The sequence below is a fragment of the Buteo buteo genome, chromosome 7, assembly GCF_964188355.1.
Source record: "Buteo buteo chromosome 7, bButBut1.hap1.1, whole genome shotgun sequence".
NCBI classification, from domain to species: domain Eukaryota; kingdom Metazoa; phylum Chordata; class Aves; order Accipitriformes; family Accipitridae; genus Buteo; species Buteo buteo.
In genome coordinates this window covers 39,312,113-39,335,381 of record NC_134177.1, presented here as the reverse complement: position 1 = coordinate 39,335,381, position 23,269 = coordinate 39,312,113, and the positions used below count along the sequence as shown (strand labels likewise).

At 39.7% G+C, this 23,269-nt stretch overlaps 1 protein-coding gene across 1 annotated transcript; it reads left to right on the top strand.

The window, feature by feature from the left end:
* Nucleotides 1-945: 945 nt before the first annotated feature.
* On the top strand, nucleotides 946-23,033 carry MYL10 (myosin light chain 10). The gene is made up of 7 exons (XM_075032512.1): nucleotides 946-1,018; nucleotides 8,888-8,974; nucleotides 11,768-11,843; nucleotides 13,264-13,368; nucleotides 16,910-16,988; nucleotides 21,976-22,024; nucleotides 22,790-23,033. The coding sequence occupies exons 1-7, from the start codon at nucleotides 1,016-1,018 to the stop codon at nucleotides 22,886-22,888; spliced, it is 498 nt and encodes a 165-aa protein (XP_074888613.1). The 5' UTR covers nucleotides 946-1,015; the 3' UTR covers nucleotides 22,889-23,033.
* The last annotated feature ends 236 nt before the right edge of the window (nucleotides 23,034-23,269 follow it).

Genomic DNA, 23,269 nt, shown 5'->3' with positions numbered 1-23,269 from the left:
TTTGTGACTCAAGGTTAGTGGGACTGATGTAGACAAGTATTTCAGATGCTAGTGTATGTTCCTGAAAAACCTATTGCTGCTGCTGTTTTTAATGCATCGGTGTTCCTGTACAGGCACTCTCACAGACACAGATTAGACCTTTAGGAAATATGATTTCATGTCTGTGGAATTACACCATTTTTTAGTGGTTAATGTTTTGGCCCATTGTGATAATGCCAAACACGATTCATGAATCGGATGGAATGTGTATGCATTAATGAGCATTCCCCAGGAGACACAGCCCTTGTGGTTCCTATGCTGCCTTCTGTTTTCTCCTGCTCTCAACACCATATTCATTACTATATATCTCTTTTTTCATGCTTTGAAGTCCATGACTCTCCATCAATTTGCAGAGGCTTGAGATCTGGCCGCTGGACTTCAGGCATGTGTGATAGATTCAGGGAAAACAGACCTGATCTGAATCACTTTATTGCCATCTGCAGAGCAGTGCTTTCCCAGCATACCTCCCAGTTATAGATGCACCTATGCAGAACCTCAGTCATTTTTCTGGAGCTCTGAATGCACGCACCAGACTCTGGAGCTACCAGACATCTCAGTGGCCCAGATTTTTTGCTAGTTTCCTCTGCATTTTCTCAAGGACCATGTTTCTCTTTTTGCTTTTTCAGGATGCCATGTCCGATTAAAATCTTTTTAGTGTGTGCCCTGTGTTCATTACTTAGAAGTACATGGGAAAGCCCCTTCAGCTGCAGCTTATTGTGAGTGCTGTACAATTGTATCCCAACTGCCTACTCTACTTACCTAATGCATTATTCCTGTGAAAGCAAAAGCCATGCATGGAACAGATGCTTGGAACATATTGGGATCCAATTACTGCACTTTTCCAACCTTACATCTATTGTCTAAACTTGGAGCAGGCATATTTTTGTTCTTTGGTGACACTATATAAAGAGACAATTGGCATTGAGTTTGCTGGCTGACTAGTTGGCAGAGAAGGGGTGGAAGGAGCAGCAGCAGTATGGTAGGTTTAATTCTTTCCCATGTCTGTCTGTTTATCTCTGCCTGTATTTCTTTCTGACTCAACAATTCAAACAGAGCACTAATGATCACACTGGACCCCATGAAGTCTCATACTTACTTAGTATCACATCCAGAATGAAGATATATCCCATAAAGCAAGCTGTGAACTTCCAAGGACTTTTCTGCATGTGTTTAACAAATGAGTTAAGGTAGGGAACATAGATGTACTTGCTGAAGGGAAGTGCTTGCGCATCTCGTTCCAAGACTAATACACTAGGGCAGCAATGACTGGCATGGCTGGTGTTAATTAGTGCTAAGGTCTGCCATGGTGTGATGGGGAGTGAGGTGAAGGGATATCTCTGTAATGGTAACTGTGTTGCTCTTGAGACTGAGAGGAGAAGTAGGAAGTAGGGCAGAAATTTCTGTGTCTTCTCTTTGCCCTGCTCACTGGTGGCTTTTAGCTCTGGGACTCCAACAGCCACCTCTGCACCAAAGGTGCACCTGATGTGATTCCAAGGAGCAAAGAAGAACTTCTGCCTAAGGAGCAGTGGGCAGACTGGGCTCTATCTTTGTCTTCTGCAAATTCAGAGGAATGACTACAACAATATTAAAAAAAAAAAAGCTGATGGTTTTCTCTTTCCTTAATTTTCTCCTTTTTGCAGGTCCTTTTCAGGCTGTCTTAAAGCAATGCTGTCCAGTGGCTCCCTGGGGCTATGGAATATTTGATTCTGGAGAATGCCGGAGGGGGAGCTGTATATGAAAAGCTTTCTCAAAGCTTAGTTCAAACCTGATCCCATTTAAGCAGGTGATGAATGTGATCCAAGTGCTGTTCTGAGCAGAATAAAACCTCATTCAAAGTAGTTTCTAAACTCCACGCGCAAAACTAGGTTCCAATTTCAGTCAGTGCAAGCCCAGTGTCAGTGATTTCACACTGAGCACGCAAGCCACTAATCACGTTCTTCGCCACTGTTTTAGAAGCGAGCAGTGCCTTGTGCTGATTACACCTCTTCAGTTGTGGATTTACAGGTTTTCCTTTAATCAGCTTCACTAAAGTCTAAGCCAGCCCTTTTGTGGGATGGGGGACAAGTACTGGGTCTTAGATTTTCTTTTCCCCCTCTTTTTTCAAATTTTATTTACCAGTTTTCTTCCCTCCTTTTTAGTTCAGTGACACACCACACTGCTTGATGTTTGAAGACATTTCAGGACATTCTGTGGTGAAATTGCTTAAGTTAGGAGATATGAAAATATAGCGAGAGACTATTCTGTCTCCTCACTCCCAGTTCAACTGACGATTCTCTGTGGTGGTTCTTTTCATTGTGCCTTTTGTTTTGGGAAAATATCTTCTGAGGTACCTTACTATACAGGGACACATGAAACAGATTTAAAATAGAAAGAAAAAAATAGCCTTAATGAAAGAAAGCTGAAGAATATCTTTACATAAGGAAGTGATCATTTTTTATTAATCAGAGGGAAATGTATATGTAATTATGCTAGATGAACTCTGTGGGGAGGTTTTTTTCTCTCTTTATGATGTCTTAAGGGATTTATAAATATTACAGAGGTTTTATAGCATCATAATATTTCAGATGTGCAGTAAAGCTACTTTCAAAGGATTAGTGCAGACAAAGCAGCATAGTAAAAAATAATTACAAGTCAGCCAGTGCTACTAGGCTCTGACATACAGGGCTGATGAGAGTGAGAGAGGCAGGGTTCAGGGAGATAATTTTTCTAACAAGAGCAGACCACACAAGTGCTGTGGAATGGAGTTCTGAGAACTGTCTACAGCTCTCCGTTAATTCCAGGGAATTTGAGCGAGGTTGGGTCTGTGATGTCTCCCTGCATGCTCTGTGCTGATGGAGGGAAGGAAGGGAAGAAGAGAGGTGGAAAGAAGGAGAGGGAAGCCTTTTTCTTATTCCCAAAACATTCCTGTGTTTATTCAGTTCGAGTGACACCTTGTAGCAAATTCTGTATGCTGAAGGGAACTGCGTACCCAAAAATAGATTGCATTCTGATCAAATGTGTTTTGCAGCCTGCTTAACTGTCTGGAATGTACCACCTGAACTGAAAGAAGTACTGACCTCAGTGGAGCAATGCTGATTTCACTAGCTGAAAATGTGGCCAATTGTTTAACTGTTGAAGTGTTTGTGTATGCATCTGCACATGCATGTGTGTATACATTTGTGCGTGTCTGCGAGCGTAGAGGACTGTGTACGCAGAGAGGGACTGTTCATCTGTTTACACGAAGGAGGAGGACATGTATATGCCAGAGAAGACAATTTGTTGGGTGGGGAAAGCAGCTGGTGGATTTTGGGTTGTAGAGGTTGAGCCGTCTGCAGTTGGAGAGGTTATCTGCTGTTCTGAGATAAGTTTGGGGAGATAATGCATTCTCTCTGTATATCTGTGGAAGAGAAAAAAGGAGACTGTGATTGGGAAGGGATTTTATGTGGGGCAAAGGAGAATGCTTTAGCGTATGGGAGTGTGAAGCAGGGAGGATGCAGTTCAACAGATTTTTCTATCTAGCAGGGATCAAAGGTGTGTGTGTCTGTGTGGGTGTGTGGGAGGCTGGGACTACATATAAAACGGAGTGAGGATGAGAAGGGAGGGATCTGTTTGTGAGTGCAGAGTAGGTAATAAAAAGATCTTCTGTTTCTCAGTTCTGATAACGTGGGTTTTTATTTGAACGATCTGAGGCTGTTGCCTGTTTGAAATGCAAATTGTGCCCTTAGAGCAGTTTACGTTGCTTACTCCTCTAGAGTGTTCCCTCAAAGGCATGCACTTGGGTTGGCCTTATGCTGCTCACCTGCCATGAAAAGGACCTAAACCACACTAAAAAAAGGGGTGGCTTGTCCATAGCTGGAAGCTTTGGTGCAGATGCAATGTAAATTATCTCAGCAGAGCAAACTTGTGAGACAATAATCAACAAAAATCCTGTCCAGTGCTGCACAAATCCTTTGGATGGGCCTGAGATGTAACTTTTGATTCAGAAGTTGGATTCAATGATAACAAAAATTCAAAGACAGGAAATGTCAGCACTGAGATTCCAGAGTGGATGAAAAACAAGGAGAGGCTGTGATGGATGAAAAAGTTATAGTAACTCAGAGTTAACATCATACTGTGGATCACAGTAGGGGACAGAACCTGAGCAAGTTGATGGATGATTCTGTCTTTTCTGTAGTCACAGATGTAGTTGCAGAGGAAGGAAGTATAAAATGTGAAACAGTGCAATTTAAAGCTGGTAGTATCTTATGTCTAGTTTGCCCTGAGCTGAATGAACACATAAGGGTACAAGACCACAGAATCAGTCTCTTAATAGTGTACACCACTCTTTTTTGCTGAAGGACTCCCTCACAAGAGACCTGCTTATCCATTGGTGTCTTCACTGGTAAAAAAATTAAAAGAAGACACAATAAGTTGCTGAGTGGGGAAGTGTTTCTGCTTGTGTTTTAACTTTGGCTGTCAGGAATATCAAACTGTGTCATCTTTAGTTATTTAGAGTATTTTCTGAGTGTTCTAAGGCATGGTGGACCAAACAGGGAACTGACCTCCCCAAACCAAACCAAAAATGTGGCTTCTGGCAGAGTGCTGCCCGTTTTGCCTGACTGCCTGTGGAGACATTCTTGCTCTGCAGAAAATGCTAAGTAGAGGTTGATTAACTTCATACTTACTGAAGGGTAGGAGTGTGCACCCAAGCAGTCAGTGCAGAGTAGCACCAGTTATGGAGCTGTGCCTTTGTTTATCTTTGCAGCAACTTATCTGTTTTACCATACGTTTCTTGGTTGCCTGCAAAATTCATTGAGGGGCTGAGATGATAAAGTTCTGCAATAATCCAGCATTACTTCAGTTCTATCACTGATCTCACAAACCTGCTCTAGCACCAGCCTTTTATGAATTTATCAGGGTAAGCAACGCCTCACGTTCTGAAGTAAGAACCAAGTATTTTCAGCTCCTTCTTCCTTTGCATGTAGAGATATAAACTGATTCCCTGGCCCCTTTTCTTTTAGGTCACCCTGAATTCAGAGATTTCTTCACTCTGATTCACTTGAACATACACCCCCATCCGCAACATATAAAAAATGAATCCCTATTCTTATATCCAGAGAGGCAAAGGCAGCACACACTCATTGTTTCTGCCTGCCTCTATCACTGCACTATCCTTGTTCTCTCTGGCTCCCTGATGCTGCCAGAGAGGAGAAATATAAAGAACCTCAGTGAGGGAAACTCAGCTCAAAGCAAATGGCTGGTTCAACAGAGTTTTCTTGGGACCAGATTTTGGTGTGGCTCCATTTTTTCATTTAAAGATTCTAAAACAAACCAAAACCGACCAAAGAACCAACCAACCAACCAAAAAAAAAAAAAAAAAAGACCCTTTAAAATCCAGGCTAATTGAGAGAGTGCTAACACTAGTAAGACAAACGAGTGATATGCGACAAGCCTGTGGTTTCTCTTCTAAAGTGAAGTGTTGTTTTCTTCACAATGGGATGATTAATACACTCAGGCCGGAATATTAATAGGCTTGTTCAGTTGTTGCAACATTCTTCCCACTGCTGTGCTATTGAGGCCTCGGAATCCGAGCCCAGGGGACTCTCAGCTCTTCAGTTTCTCATCTGGCACGTTTTGTATGTCAGTCTCAAAGCACATGTTGCAAAGATAGAGCAGCTATCTTTGCAAAGTGCAGCTCGGCACACTTTTTATTTTACAAATGGGGAAATCAAGGCAGACAGAAGTGATGTGTCAGTCACCCAATTGCTCCTCTGTAGGTCACCTACTAAATCCTTGACAGTTTAGAAACCATATGTTTGCTCAGTTCTGTATTGCTCTTTTTACTATGCCATTTTTTCAGAGAGATACTCTGGAGTCAGAATCCTGATTCTATTCATCAAAAAATTCTGGAGTGTTTGGATTTGTCAGACAGCAGCACAGACCTGTTTCTGTTCTCCTAGAGCTGCCTTTTAATTTGACTTACCCACCAGAAAGACAGTAACAATGTACTGTATTCTGTTTCTGCTCCACCTACTTATCTCTCAGCCTTCCTCTTCATAGTGCCTGCCTACCCACCAGTCATGCAAAATCAAGGTGCAGTTTCTTTCTGGGATTATGTATTTTCTAGCCTTTCAGAGCAGATAAATTGCATTCCCAACACTGCATACGTAAAACCCAAGAGACTGATAATCCAGGATGCTCTATATGTTTGATGCCAAAAGACTGAGCTTGAAACTGGTGATGGAAAGTCATTCCCATGCAACAGCTGTTCCTTGGCCCCTGTGAAATGTATTGGTGGTCTCAGCCCCATTCCACAAGTGAGGAGATCATAAATAGGATCCACACCCAGAGCTTCAGCAGAAAAACTAAAGATAGATTGAGCGACACGGGCACTGATCTCCTTTACCGTTCCTGGAGGTGACTAACCAGAGAGCAACATTGAACAAATACCATGCTAAGATGAATTTCTCCTAGTACAGCGATTGCTCTCTGGATAACTAGTCTTCAACCTTTTTTGCCTCGAATAGGACTTCACTAATGTAAATAAACTTTGGGGTATTTTTTGTGTTGCTGGTCTAGTTCTAATAGATACTGAGCCACAGCTTTTGGGTTTATCTGATCTTTTCTTATAGCTACAATCCTTGCTTAAAAACTTACAGCACAGAGAACCCATTAAACTGAGGAATAATGGAGGCATTGCCAGTGGTTAACATTTAAATTTAATAAAACCTGGGGCTGGAGCTCTCTGTCCTTCACTGTGGTGCTAGCTTAAAAAGATGCAGATTGTTTGCTAGCGTGTGGAATATTCATCATGCTGAATATGGATGCTGTATTTGGTCACAGCAGAGCAGAGCATGAGAATGGTAAAGCATGTTTTGTCTTCATAAAGACCAGCTACACAAGCACAGGAGAACCAGTTCTACTACCCCATCCAAAAATGCTGAGGCCAGCCTTGTGCCCTGTGGTCAGTTCCCCTAGACAGCTTGCAATACATTCTGCTGGGTAACATCTGCTTTCTTTTTACCTCGGGGAACAAATACATGTAAATACGTAGGATTGTTCTTAATATTTCCATTCGATCTGGAAGTGTTGAAAACCTCCACCAGGCACCTCACGTTACATGGAAGATTGCCCATTACTGCTCAAAATAACACTTATTTCATGTGGAGGAGGAGGAGAGAATCTGTTTATTCCAAAATCAATATTTCTACATTCATTAAACATTCCACTTATTCACTTTTTTTTTCCATGCCTGTGGTGGCATTCTATCCTTATTTTTATCCTCACTGCAAATACATTTTTCTTTTTATTTCCATTCCTATTTCCAGATTTTAGTGCTTTGCATTAGCTGATTTGAGCTTGACAGGTCTGGAGTGTGGGTGTGTGGGTGAGTGTCTACCATAGCCCTAATTTTCAACCTGGGATCTGAAACAGGGTGGCTGAGTGCGGAAATCTGCCTGGCAAATTAAATTGATCAGACAATGTATACTTCAAACACAGTCAAGTGGGAATATTTCCTTGAGCTGCTCTGCTCCTCAGGATATTTGAAATCAGTATTGAACTTGAACTTCCACAGGCTTTTTTATTTTGATGAAAGGAGACAGTAGAAGTTGCCTTCTGTTTCATGCAGAATAGCCCAAACTAAGTAAGACTAATTTTCCATGACATGAGAACCAGGTGGGACTATGATGATGAAGTTTAAAAGTAAAAATGATAAAGAAAAAAATAATCTGTCTGGAAGGGAACTCAAAAGGCAATGTAGCTCATTATCCTGCCCCAAGTAAGGATAATGCTGTGATTAAAACATTTCTGTAATCCTTAGGAACCACACATTTTATTCTTTACTGCAGAACAAGAACTGTATTGTTTTAGGCAAGCTGGTTGGGCCCTTATTCAAAGGTATATAATAAAGTCTAGTTCTGACTGATTTTTGGTGAGCATTAGATTCTTAGATATCCTTCTAGCTCTTTCCCCAATCTTTCTCTGTCTCAGTCTTCAGATTACAGAATAGTGATAAAAGCCGGCCTGCCCTTTTATTTAAGATGACTATCTTGAATATTAAAATTATATGGACTAGTCAGGCAATGTAGTGTAGTGTCATAGGTTGGTGCAAGAATATAGAGTGTCCTCCAAGTGTAGAATGTGTTCCTACATAGGAAGAATCTGTGCAGTCAGTGTTGGTCCAGACAGAGCAGACTTCTAAACATTTCTATGTGAGTAGGAAATGATATAATTTCCCGTTATAGTTCTTGAACTGAGTCTTCATGTAGGGCCTCATTTTGAGTCTGGCTGCCTGTCCCTGCTTAGGAACTGGGAAGAAGGAGTACCTGTAGCCACTTACCTGAATTGCTTGTATTTCCGGAGAACAGCAGGTTGGGAATTTTAGCTTACATCTCCAAGTGCGTCTGTAAGCTTACATCACTCCTCCTGTAGTACAGAGCTCTGAAAAACCAGGGCAGAAGCGGGAGTAGTCTTCTGCATCAAATGGTCTGGCGTAGGTGACTTTACCCAAGGAACAGGCAGTTCCTTGGGGAAACAAGCAGTGCACCAGCTGTGATATTCAGAGTCACACTTTGAGTCCCTCACCTTTTTTAAGGCAGCACAGTGACAAGCCATCCCTGTTTATCTGAGCTGTCAGGTTCCAGGCCAGAGCAAGGGAATGGCAAAAAGCCTCAGTGAGAGATTAATCTGTTACTAAAGCAGCATTTTTCATCCCATTTATATATATATGTATATATATGATTGAATTAAAAACCTTGTCGTAACAAAACACGATCCTCTTGTATTACTTGACTGTATATATTTTACGTTCTGTTAAAGATGGAATTCGCTTTCCTGGGTGCTTAACAGACAAAGTAATATATATTTAATCTTCTTATTTGTATTACAGGCTCCAAAAAAGGCAAAGAAGAAGATAGAAGGTGGTTCCAATGTATTCTCTATGTTTGAACAAACCCAGATCCAGGAGTTCAAAGAGGTTGGTCACTATTCTGCTGTTCTCTATAGTCTCCTGTCATTGCTAATGAATAACATAGGTTTTGTTTGTAATCCTTATTCAATTCTCCATCTGCTTTAATAGAACACACAGTTGTTTTCTGAATCATCTCTGTGGTTTTGGCTGATATATAATTTTCCTTGTGTGTTTGTTTGTTCTTTCCTTCGTTCATTCTTTCATTCTTTCTTTCCTTCTTTCTGTCCCTCCCTCACTCTCCTGTCTCAAGACCTAGACTTATTTGAAGCGCCCCCAAGCCCCTACCCCAAAATAAAGGAAAATTATCATCTCATCCACTTTAGCCCTGATTCAGGAAAACACTTTAGCACATGTTTAAAGTTAAGTTTAAGTGGTATTTTAAATAAGAATAGTCTTACGTGCTCAAGTATTATCCTGAATAGAGATGCCTTATTGAACCAGGGCTTTAATTAGTGGACTGTTCCACAATAGCAATAGAAAATATTCTTCTATGCCCTTCTAATACTGCCCACAAACTAGAAACAAAAATACCAAGAAGCCCTCAGCCGACTTCCTCCATAAATGTCAATAAAACAAAACAACATGTTGAGATTAACTAAGTAAGTATCTTTTAGCTCCCAAAGAATTTGGTATTACCATGCACTGTAGATTCTTTGACCAGTTACCTGTGAGGAAGTAAATCTAATGGGCTGGCATAAAAGCTTAAGCATATTAAAGACAGATAATTTGTTTGATGAGTTTATGCTCTTTTTCCGAGTGGACATTCTAGAATGTTTGTGAGGCCATCACATTTTGCACTGGTTTGTAATTTCAAATTATTCATTTTTTCCCCATTTTTTGCTAACTCACACCTCCAAGGCAATTTCCAATGGGATAAACAGCTACTGTTTCAGTTTGTGCATGTGGCTTTCTTTCAACTTTACTTTTCATGAGCACTCCCACCAGTAAAGTTCAGTGTGAGTGAGACTAAAAACCCATGCAAAGGATTGTGAATATGGCCCAGGTAAATTAATTGAAACCACTAACCTTTTCCCTACAGTTAATGCGGAGATGTTTAACACTCTTCTCCCACCTCTTCTCCAATATCCTATGAACCTCCAGTCTTACTTTCTCCAAGGACTACTGTTTGAAGATGTACCAATAAAAAGAAGAACTGGTCAGAATGCTGTATCTGACCTAGTCTAAAGAATACTAGGAGCGTTTCTGGGAGGATGGTGGCAGAATAATGCCAAAAGCATGAGGCAGTGGAGTTGTCCAGTGAAAACCAAGACCACGCTGTGTCTAAAAACTGCATACTTGGGACAAGTATTTCTGAAAAGCTGTTTTTGATCAGAACATTTTTATCTACAGATTTCAACCAGCTCACCAGAAAATGTTTCAGCATTACTGTTACTACATTATTTTAAGGTCACCCATTACAATACATACCTAACTCTCTTCCTGTTTTCTGTGAGCTTGCTGGGCTCTGCTTTGCTCTTCATATTTTCTTCTGTTTTGCTTCCAAATTGTGGGGATCACCATTTAAAGCAAGCCCCCCCAAAAGGAGGGAAAACAACTCTAAAGACTTGGGCTTAATTTTTATAAGATGATGGTTTGGCAGGTAAATGAAGGGTTATGAACATGCATGCTGCAAGTAATCACATGGGCAAACTGGAATGTGAGCAGGGGAGCTTTGTAAAAAACTGGAGGTAAAACTACATGAAGATATGTTGATATAATATGATCATGGAAAGAAGTGCACCCCATAGAGCAGTAGGCTTTAAAACTCTGCAAGTTACTGTAGCTGCAATGAGCTGTATTCTCAGGAAAATGTTGTCTTTCATAATAATACTGAAGTGAGAATAATTCCTGGTCATTGTAAAGATACACTCTCATATTGATGTGTATATGTCAGACAGATAACCAGCTTCAGAGATATGTCTGGTTCTACTATTCCCCATTGTATGACCAGGGGAATTTCAGGTCGTTAAAATCTTTCAAAATCAATGAAACATTAAAAGTGTGACAGCAGCAAATAGACAGACATGCAAATAGGTACATCGATAGATAGGCAGTTAGCTGGCTTGGTAAATAATGGTTAGAGTCCATAAATTCTGTGTTAGCTGAAAATAGAAAAGTAACTGGTTTTTTTCTATCAAAAGTTAAATTTTGCCTGACAAGAAGTATTTAAGGTCAACACATCAAGGTCAGTCAGAGCACAGGGTACAGTCTGAAGGATGCAATTTATTGGAAAGGGAAACAAACTTTGAATAAATAACACTATGAAACCTATATTTCTCTGTACCTTTGAAAATTCAGCTTTCTCTGTATGATGGATCATTTTAAGGCCCAGAAGAAATTGACTTTAGCTTGATAGAAGACAGATATCTACAGTAATTAAATGTTTTACAGAATATGATAGCTGCACAAAGGAACAAAGTATGGGAAAAGTACAAAACACACAGAGTAACCACTGACTAAATCCTTCCTAACTAAAGCCTCCCTAATTCAAACTTTTATGGGTTAAGGCCTGAATGGCTGGAGCTGCCAGCATTGGCTTCAGCCCAGCTACACGCTGCACTGAGCACTAATTTAGTAAGAAGAAGTTTGGGTGGGTTTAATTAAGCCTCTTGCCAAGATACAGTAATGTGTTGAAAGTGAGGAAAGTGCAATGATGTGGCATGATGTGGATGAATCAAAGGAAGTTAAATATTCTTTTTTACACCATGAGTGTAATACCCCCTGGACTGGTATGTGTGATTGTAGCACTGTCCAGTGCAACATGGCAATGGCAATAAATTTTCCTTTTTCTTCCAACAGGCTTTTACCATCATGGATCAGAACAGGGACGGCTTTATTGACAAAGCAGACTTGAGAGACACATTTGCTGCACTAGGTAAACTGGTATACTTAAAAGAAATACAGTTTAAATTTCAAGCACATAAGAAAAGTTTGTATTAGAATTACAGTGGGGGAAGTAATGAGATAAACATGAGGCAAAAGGAAACCTGTTCAGTTTGATCTTCCTCCTTTATGGTAGTTGCTATCTTACTGCATAGCTCCAGCTGGAAAGTCTCCTGAGCAGCCTCTTTCAGAAGCAAAATGAAGGTCTCTCTGGGACTCAGTGGCGGGTGCAAGAGAGCTGTGCAGCTGGCAGCTCTCCAAAGGCACTGATCCCTCCCCTGCAACTATTTCATAAAAAGCCCACCCAAGCAGGGGTCCATGCCACGCATTTCTGATTTGCCTCTGAATCCGGGCTTCACAGGCTGCACCTTTTTCATCTAGGAGCCATGCAATATCTACCAATTAACATTGTTGTCATGGACTAGCTGCCCCTCTGCCCACACAAAAGTAGGAGGACTTCATGTGAGGTTCTGTGCATATTGTGCATGTCATGAGATTAGGTATTGTCCATTCCATGCGCATCACAATCCTGATAATATCAAGCAGATTAAAGCAAATCTTCCCAAGGAAAGGAAAAATCGAAATGTTCATGATCCCAAACCTGGAGTTGTATCCTTGTTGCAACATTTGAGGCTTGAACAGTGATGTAGGCATTTGGGCTTTTGCCATCTGGATCTTATTAAAAAGAGCTTGATAAGAATCTTTAGTGCTCCCTGGGGTGGAATCAGACGCCAGCAGAGTCAGTGCAAAGAGCAGAAGCTCCTGAACTCTTTATTGTGACAACGAGGTTTGCAAACTTTGGCCTGTAGCTACTGTTACCCTGAAATATTTATTTCCTAAGGCCAAGTTCTGGTATCTTTCCTGTTCAGTGAAGCCCTTCAATGCCTATAAAGAACAGTCACAGCAAATTACCGCTCAATTTGAGTAGGGTTGCCAGGATCTAAATTCTCATCAATAGGACTGTGCAAAGATGGGGAAGGGATAGGACTACTCAACTTGTCCATCTGCCCTCTACTCAGAAAGGCATCTCAATATACAGGAGGGCAAAGACTGAGACCTTGGATTCACTTCAGTCACTTTGAAGTCTGCTATATTAATATCAGTGGGGCCCATATTTCACCTGAGGTAAACCCCCCCCCCCCCCCCCCCACCCGTTTATTTAGAAGTGCCCCTTCTTTTGTCCACTGCTGGCCACATCCATATTATTTATCCTTCTTACTCCTTCAGTCACCCTTTGATCTTAGAGCCAGCTCTGCCAATTTGTTTTACACTGGGGTATTCTGGAGTTGTGTTCTACCATGTTATTAGCAAAGTTGCACAGAGCCCTGAGCTCCCCAGTGGGAGGAGATGAATGGGAATCGTTTTTTGAAACACAATTTGTGATTTATTATGAAAAATGATCTCTGCTGCAGGTCGTCTGAATGTCAAGAATGAAGAGCTTGAAGACATGGTGAAGGAGGCGCCAGGTCCTATTAACTTCACTGTCTTCCTTACTATGTTTGGGGAAAAGCTGAAAGGTAAGTACCTTTGGGGGGTTGGAGAGGTATCTGTCAAAGATCCTCAGCACTGAAATATCTCAGCACCTTGCAAATTATAATAATGTATCCACAGAACAATGCTTAAAGGCAAGGAGTGATCTCCATTTTTGCAGACAGAGCTGAAGTATGAAAAGGCTAAGGGACGGTCCAGAGGACAATTCAAAGGTGTGATTTCAGCTTGCATAAGCTAACATGAAAGTGGTGAGTTGAGGTCCAGAAAGTAATGAAATCACAGCAGCCTGGAGCAGAGTGTAGATGAGTTATTAACTGTCAGGTTCCTAGACTGAAGTCTGTTGCTCATGCTATAGTGGTATCACTCCCAGTGTTAGCTGGTTTAAAAGTATGTTCAGTATTTCTACAAAAAACCCTCCTGTGCTCCTTTGGCTCATTATGCAAACATGACCTCTGCACCATCCTTGCAGTTATAGGGCATGGAGGAGCAACATGGCTTTCCCTCATTTTCTGCATTAGTTGTAACTCAGGGGCGCAGCCTTGGTTTCACTTGAGGTCAATAGTGCTTTTGCCATCGGATGAAGATTTCGCTGAATAAGTCTTAATGGAGTGGATAAACTGAAATAATTTAATCTCAGTGGGTTTACAATGATGAGGGAGAGGGATTTTACCCATTACCACAGAATATATAGGGATCACTGTAGGGAGTTCGGAAAATGTGGGTACTAAATTTGTTGTTAGCTGGTAATTTAGTAACTTCTCTTATACTGTTAATAGCTAGAAACTCCAAGAGAGGGAGCATGAGGCCGAGAGAAACCGCTAGTCATCTTCCTATATGCATTAGACATAGGTGAAAGCCTTGACCTTCAAAGAAAGGTTGGCCTCAGCCAAGCACGTTCCAGAAGTTTGTTAAAATAACTAATGAACAGAAAAATGGAAAAAATCTGATGCCATCTTCTTAAAAACATTTATTGTATTGCTGCTGGACTCTGGCTTTATATTGCTGAGCACAATTTCAGCGAACGGCTTTCTATGCTTGGAATAGAAAACAGAGAGGTCTGAAAGAAAGAATTAATGTAGCTAGTCCTCAAAGAAATACACTATTGCTAAGGAGCACAGCATGTCTGGAAAGCATAAGAGGTGATGGAGAAGGCTGTAGACTGACATTCAGGAGGGGATTTTATTACCCAGACATCGATCTGTCTTGATCACAGTGATACCTCCACCTTTACATTCCAGATGTCATCTTGCAGAGTAGGTAGTGCCCTTCTCCATAATCTTCCTTCTGGGACATGTGACTATTTCTTGTGGGGTGCCCTGCTACCCATTCCTGTCTATTTGTCATGCTTATGACCACACAGAGCATGGAAATGAGCTCTTCTTCCTTTCCCCTCTTCCCTCTTGTCTCTTACGATTGCTGAAGCTGGCAAAGAGTCTGGCCTTGCCAATTGTGTGGCCTAAAACCAGAGCCAGCACAGGAAGGTGAATGGTAAAGCATACCCCTCTTGTCTGCAGGTTTCCTGTTGGCTACTAGCAGAGGAGGAGGGTTTTTTTAATTTCCATTTGGTGAAGGGAAAATCACAGCTGTGCTTGTCATGCCCTTCTGGTTGGGTTTGTCATGCAAAGGAAGCAGAGCCAAAAGACTGCACATTCCCAATCAAAACTAATTGGGATGAAGAGCCTTTGTAGTGCAATTAGAAAGGGAGAAAGGGCTAGAGGAAGTGGATATGGCAATTTTGCAACACTCTTTATTAGCTAAGTACCACTCAGAGAATTTGGTGAAAGGTGCTTTCTAAGTAAAATTTGTTGTGCTATAATTGATTTCTGTCATAAAGGGGAAGCTGGGATTTTCAGGACGAGCTTTAGCTTTATATATTGAGATTATGATGCCAGATGAACAGCTAACAAAACTCGGTTTATGTTAATGCCAACCACATGGAGCTGTTTCTACAGGGAGTCAGAATAATACAATTTGTACAGAAAACAGAGATGCCGCACATCAAAGAAACCACTTTATTTACCAGCTAATCAATAAAGAATGCCTGCTGCATTGCTTCTCTTCAAAGCCAAAGTCCAAGGATATGACAGGGTAGAAAATGTAAAACACAGTAAGAAAAAAAAAATCCCCCACACAGTGGTGACTACTTAAAATGCAGACCTTTCCTCAGAGCTGGAAGATGTCTCTCTTCATGGGACAATCTAAACGCTCATTAAATACCAATGCTTTTTGTATTGATCATATGTTTATTGCAGTTTGAATACATTGCCTACAGCTTGGCAAAAAAATACACATGGCCAGTGTGTGTGACAAGAAGGAGGCCATATAGCCTTAGGTTTATTCACTGTTATATCCACTGAGATACTACTGCTAATCCTTGTGAAACCTTTTAAACAAAGAAAACTGAGGCAGCATCAGGAGTATATGGAGTCATTAGAACAGGGAACCTTGACTGGGTTCTATTCTGGTTGTATCTCTGCCAAACTTTGAAACAAACTTTGAAACTGCAATTCTTCATGTTATTACCTTTTTTTAATCACGCTTTCAACATTTCAGCATCCCAAGTAGCTTCATTTGTCCATGGGTCAGTCTACCTGCTTGTAAATTCGGTTGCCTACAGTTATAAATAATGATTTGTATTATATATACTACCGTAATATTTTGAAATACTGGGGAACAGTCAGAAAAAGTATATATAGTATATCCTTTGGTGTGGGTTGACACTGACTGTAAGCGAGTATACTCAGAATCTGCAGTATTACAGAATGGTTGGAAGCCCCAGCCAAGATTAAGGCACTGTGAAAGCTAGTCCCTGACCCAAATTTTTTCCAGTCTAAATAGATGGGACAGATAAAGGGTGGAAGAAAAGGAAGACTATTGCTATCATTTTACTGCTGGGAACAGAGGAGCAGGGAAATTAAAGTCATACCAAAAGTCTCTGGCCCAGCTAAGAGCAGAAGCAAAATCTTGGAACCATAGTCTAGTGCTTTAAACCATCCTGTTTCTATAAGTAACACTTAATGAAGAGATACTTAAGTGGAAGTGCACTACAGAATGTAAGTGCAGATCACCATTTTACATTGATCATCCTGTTTCCATTGCATTCCACTGACATTCTGATTTTATGATGAGCTCCATTTCCTTTAGTGAGGGAAATAATCTCTTCTCTATATAGCTAAGAACAAGTAACATCAAAAAGTGTTTTTACAAGGAACGTACAGTACAAGATTAAAGGAAGCCAGTGAGGGAAACAGTTTGTTATATTTTCATTTCTGAAAGCCACTAATCCTCTGGGTACTGATATTGGAGACCAGTTCCTGGAAGTTTTCTCTCCTGCAGACATAGAATAGATATGAGTTATTATTTTTAAGCTTCTGAGCATTGAACTGTTCACCTCTATTGTTTATCTGACATGACAAATGCTGCCGACTTAAGAAACCTTTGTCTTCAAACCTATAACTGCAGAATTCTCCATTTTGCACTGTTTTCAAGTGAATGCAATTACTTAGCAAGTATTCAGCAGCTATAGAAATACATCCAGGCTTCTAAATTATATTTCATTAATTTTAGGCACAGACCCAGAAGAAACCATTCTGAATGCTTTTAAGATTTTCGACCCAGAAGGAAAAGGCCACATAAAGGCAGACTAGTAAGTTTATTTCAAATCCTTTTAAAAGAATAATAATAATGATAATTGCACAAGTTTAAAGAACTGCTTAAAAGCTGTATTTTTCACAGTATTTTAAGAGACAGAGGAAATGTCAGGCAGAGAAACATTTAGCTTTGTAAGCCGGAGTTAAAAGACTGGACTATTGTATGCATGTATTTGTATACCAAAAAGAGATGTTATTGTCTTCAGACATTGCAAGAGGCAACGGAAATATAATCACATGTAGGCCATTAGATAGCCTTTTTTGAAGGTCTGGATATAAATCAACACATGATTCTGTGTAGATTAACTCCATATGTAAAATTAAAATGAATGTCTGGTGCCTAACTCTCAGAGTGCTTGACTAAAACAGGAAAGCTAGCCCCCTTTTAAAAAAAGTGATCAATTTAATTAACTCTGGGAATGAGGACATTTTCCTTGTTACATGTTTACTGTTTGAGCCTTCTGCTTTTAGACAATAATTTGCTGTAAAATTCCACTAGATATGGTGGGAGGCAAACAAAAGAATACTATTAATAATATGGCAATTATTGTCAATATGGCTATTTTTTAAACAAGGAGGCAGGACATAATTTGTATTCATAACCTGTTACACCAACAAAGCAAGGTAAAAGGACTTTAAGCACTAATTGCACAAATGTGCAAAATGCACAAAATGCACATTGCACTGCCAGAACAGTGTAAGCAGGCCTTCAGGTAAGTGAGATAAGTGATAGCAAATCAGGGCAGTGGATGAAGAGGTCTGATGTATGGATCCAGTGAAATGCTTTATGTGCCTAGATTTATGCATGTGCTTAAATTCCTTGGTGAATTTGGGGTCTATACTTTTACTGCAGCAGCCATTTCAGGTAGATTTTGTAAAGCATAATATGTATAGGAAGTTTATTAGGGAACCACGAGTTACAAAATTGTATTTGCATCAATTAATTCTGCTAATGTTGTGATAAGGTAAATGAAAACTAAACCTCTTACCAGAACCTCTAAGGTGGAGTTTTCCACGACATTATCTGCAATTATCGATGTCTCATGAAAGTTAGTTGGAAATACAAAATTCACATACAATATTTCTTTCCATTACCAATATGCTTTTCTATGACAGTACCCCAGTGGGTATGAGAGTCCTATTGTGGTACGCAATGTGCAAAATAAAAACAAAGAGACAGTCTTTTCACTAAAGAACTTCCAAATTAATTAAAACACAACAAGTGTATGTAGCAAACAATCAGAAGAAACAGAGGGTTAACAGGCATCCTGATTGTTTTGGGGTTAACATTAACCAAACAGCTTGGGAGGAACAGTCAGAGAAACACATCAGAAGTGACTCAAACAATCAGAATAAAATGTAGCCTGTTGCCAAATAGGCCAGATCACACAGTAGTGAAATCACAGCCACGAAATATATCCTTCTGATAATACAAACCCCATGAAACATTATATTTCCCACCACTATCTGTAACAATATACTGCATACAAAATCTGTGGCTTGCCACCCTATGTCCAGTTCTACATTCCTTGGACACTGGAAGCCAGTTGGAGTTTGGGGCAAATTAGGAATGCAGTATCACACTCCAGAATGAAGATGAGAGAGAAATACTTTTATTTTTCCTTGATGGAAAAGGTCAACCTTGTCCCCACCCCCACTGCACAGCTAACATTAGACAATTGTTTTAGTTCATCACCACAACAGAGCATAATGTTTACTTATTAGACCCGAGGGTAATGTTGATCATTACAGAACAAACCATTAAATCAATTCCGTGAATGTCTTTGAGGTTTAACTTCTATTCATATGCTTCCAAAATTTAGACATTTGAAGGTTTTGAAATAATTTTTATGTTGGCTTATACAGCCATTTCAATATGACAGTTAATGTTAATAAGTAATATTTCTCCATATTAAAAAATCCTGGAATGTTTCTCTCCAAAACCAGCCATGTTGACCTTTTAATCAGAACTTCTTTTTATGTTCATAGAGTTAACATCCTTCTGGGGATTTTTATGTCTCTTCCCTCTGCATGTTTTCACCTCTAGTCTGGAAATGACTCACTTAGTCCATCTGATGGTAGCTGGGATGGAGTCTTCTAACCTTTCCAGAAGCTCCAGGAGTTTATAACTTAATTCCAAACTCAGTGACAGACTTTGTTTGTCTGCATCATTATACCACACATAAAATCCTTCCTATAGCATGGTGTCAAAAAGAGAAAATGCTTTAGGTCACATTCTCAGCTGGTATAAACTGGCATAGCGTTTGGAAAGGTTAGATGATTCAGTCCTAAATGCCATTCGTTGGACAAAGTGAGTCAGGCCAACATCAACTGTGTCTAGCGTTGATGCCAACAAAACTTTTCAGATTTGTACCAGATGAAAATGGACCCAGGGAGTTTACATGAATTCTGGACCTTTGGAGATTAGTTTGACTGATCTAATGATGTTTCTTATCATAGCTGTAGAGCACTGCTCATTTCAACTCACATGTTTTTCTCCAAGACAGCACTGTAGAAAGGGCAAACCCAGTGGAAAACCAAAATGTCCCAGAGATTTCACAGCTAATTTTAAAAAAGGTTTTGAAAATATAAGAATGCAACAAAGTATTTGTAACTGTAGAAGGAATTGATGTCAGCCAGGACAAGAGATAACATTTAGACTCCTACGTCAAGGCAAATGGATATTCTTTTTTGCCCAGAAGACTTTGATTTTTTTTTTTTTTTTTTTTTTTTGAGAAGCAAATGGTCTTTTAAAAGAAAACAAGATACACAAAGAAAAGAGTGCATAATCTCTAGCTTTGGAAATTGTGAGTGTTTGTTTCCCTATAAAATAAATAATGGAAAATGTGCTTAGATCCTTAACTGAGTCCTTCTTCCTTATGAGTGTGCCAGAGCCTACTGGGCTGTGCATCAGAAGATTATAATTAGATATTTGATCTTTTCTTTTCCCCTAAATACTTTAAACATGTGAAAAGAAGACACATAGTGCCCAGATCTCTTTTTAGTTCAGTCTTGTTTGTGATGAAGTTTATTTGTGACTTCTGACAAAATTGCTGTAAGTGCTTCCTTCTATTCACCAAGCTCCTTCCTGTATCACACTTCCTATTTACATTTGCTAATGCTGTTCATCCCAGTGCGCATATATCCAATAATCAATTTGTGCTGATAAGAATGATCTCTCTACTCTTGCACCCACTGATCATTTGTGAATTCCACTTCAAAAAATGCAGTCACATAACAAATTGCCAGGATAACAAAACGGAAACAGCAATATGAGAGAAAGAGATGAAGAAAGACTTTGCTAAGTAAAGTAATGCAGGAAAAATATATGCAATAGCTTAAGCTCTGTCTGTGACTTCAGAGTATTTCCCCAAACTTACATGGATATTTTAACTCTTGTCCTTGTGGGTAAAGTCCTTATTCATTACCCAGAAACTTCTTTTTTCAGTTTTCCCTTTCTGTCTTTCCAAATGAGCTCTTCACATCAACAAGAAAGAGATTCAAAAGTGTATATGCCTCTTATGCAAATTGGGATATGTCTTTATTGTAGCCTTTTACTGGAAAAAAATATGTGTGTCAGAGATATGAGGAAGTACAGTTGTAGCTTTGCCATCAAAACTACACTTTTATCTGTGTGACTTTTTTCACTCAAGACGCACGGTGTATGGGAGCAGAAAGGGAAGCTTTACTATTTTGCCTGAACATCTGCATCCACAGTAGGTGAATTTTGCTCATATGGAAGCGTTCCTGTGCAGGCATGATTTCTATTATAAATAGTTAGTTTTAAATATTCACTTTAAAAAGCAGAAAGGGCTGTTTCCAGAAGAGCTATTGCTCTCACCTCCACCAACAAATTCTTTGAAAAAGCAGCCTTTTTTTCAAATCTACAAACTAAACCAGATTTCTATACTTGTTTCAGCTCTTGTTTTTGTACAACAGACTGCTCATCTGTTATCACAGGTTTGTAGTCTGTTTTACTGATCTAGAAAAAATCCTCATAATATATAAATACCTTTGGTAGTAACAAAAGGACACAACTCTGTCCCTTCAGCGTGAATGCAAACTCTTCAAGATTAATACAGGAATTCTTCTACAGGAAGGGGAAATTATTAGTGCAAGTGAAAGGGATGTTTATAACTGAATTCATACTGGTGGATGTTCTAGCACATTGTGCATGTACTACCCTCAGCACATGAGTAACTGGGTGAAATATAAAGATATTTTATCTAAAGGGGTTAGACTAGAAACTGTAATCGTTCTTCCTGGCTTTTCTATTCATCTATGAACTTAAGTAAAAAAATTACATGCTCGACTGACTTCCCACAATGGGTTTGAAAACACAGGGTAAATCAGCTGAGAGTCTGTCCCCAAAATATTCTCTTTGATGTAATTGCATAGGATGCAGATTGTGTGTGGGATAAGCGCCTTGTTACAGTGCTGTAACTCCAGATCAAGACATTGTACCGTGAAATACAACAGGTCTCATGCAGTTTCACAGTCTCCTCTGGGAATGACTGCATGCAAATAAAGGGATTCTCAGATGATGATTCGGAATAGCTGTTGGAGTTCTCTTTCAAGTCCTCTTTCTCATTTCATGCTCTGTTCCTTTCATCCTCAGATTTTACAGAAAATATTCTCTTTTGGTTCTGTTAAGTGATCCAAACTTGAAACAGCAAGTGAGAAAACCTACCATTTTAGGTTAAGATAAGCATACAAAATTGCTGTATTTCAATTAGAGTAATAACCTTAAACAATTTTAAACCTCTATAAAATGTCACAAAAGCAAAATAAGTTGGCAGAGCGAGGCGTTGACACTGATGGTGCCCACAGAAAATCTTTTACAATATCACGTAAGGATTAACAGCTCTAATTTATGCAGTCACACAGATTTTCTTTCATGCAACTTCAGGAGGGATCTTGCCATCTGAATTGTCATGTGCCATTATCACCCTTTAATCAGGTTATTTCGTTTTATTTGAACAGCATCAAAGAAATGCTTATGACACAGGCAGACCGGTTCAGTCAAGAAGAGGTAAGGACCTTCTTTATTCAAAATAGGAATCTATCTCCAGCTACTATTCAGCAATAAGTATTTGCCCCTCTTTAAATGCATGAATTCAGCTGAAATCCAGACTGAGAGAAGGTTGATGCCAGCTCTAGCAATTAAGAACAATTCAAAGCATCTCTTCTGAATAGCTCCATGGCTAAATCAAAGTCAGACAGATTCTTTGGACTTCCATCCAAGTGTAATCGTGGCCTATCTCTTGCTGTTCTTTCCTATGGTGAGCTGGGCAATGAATTTACTAGAGTTCAAGTGGGTTTGGGTGGGGACTGTGATCTGGTTTCCATTTCTGTGAGAGTTATTTTGTTTGAAATTTGAAATGAGTTCTGAAATGAGGTACTGACTTTGTGGTTTGTGTGAGACTGAACATGGATTCTGCTGGCTGGGAGGAATTTAGAGGGACTTTATTTTCAGAAAAGGAGATTGAGTGGAGTTGGTTCGTGGCAAGAACAGACTGGAGTGCAGACTATATATACTACACTATTTGGCCAGGGCTTACCTGGATTTCAGGGAGAGCTCTTTTCAACAGGGAACTTGTTGGTATTCTAGCAGGACTGTATTAACTAGTTGTGTCCTAATTCCTATTTCAATTTTACTGAAGCTAAGGAAAAATCTTCCATAGTGGTTAGGAGATCAAGGCAGAAGGGAGCTGAACTGGGTTGAAAATGAAAAGCAGTACATGTTGCTGTCCCACAGTCCTACATTTATAACACTTATCTCCTGTTTGCTTGGCAGATCAAGCAGATGTTTGCTGCTTTCCCTCCAGATGTCTCTGGTAATCTTGACTATAAGAACCTCTGTTACGTTATCACCCATGGTGAGGAGAAAGACTAAGAGGAAAGAGATGAGCTTCTCCTGTGACGATGCACCAAGTTATTTCATAATGCTTTTGTGTGCAAGACAAAGGGCTAAACATTCAGTATGTGAAGCCATGTGGTCATCAGAAGAGAACCAATAAAACAATTGAAATTAGATTAAAGTTATTTAATGCTCCTGTTTTTATAAAAGATGAAAATACCAATTTTGTGAGTTTTTTCCCATCCTTTTTTTTTTTCTGTCAGTGGTTTGAAATGGAATTTTCTTGATGAACTGGTGCTTTCGTGATTTATTGACAATCCTAATGTTCACCAGATGGTCCACTGGGCACTGCAGCGTTGCTTAACCTCTTGTCTTTTATACATAAGTTCCATGTATTAATTGAGAAATCTAACTTAC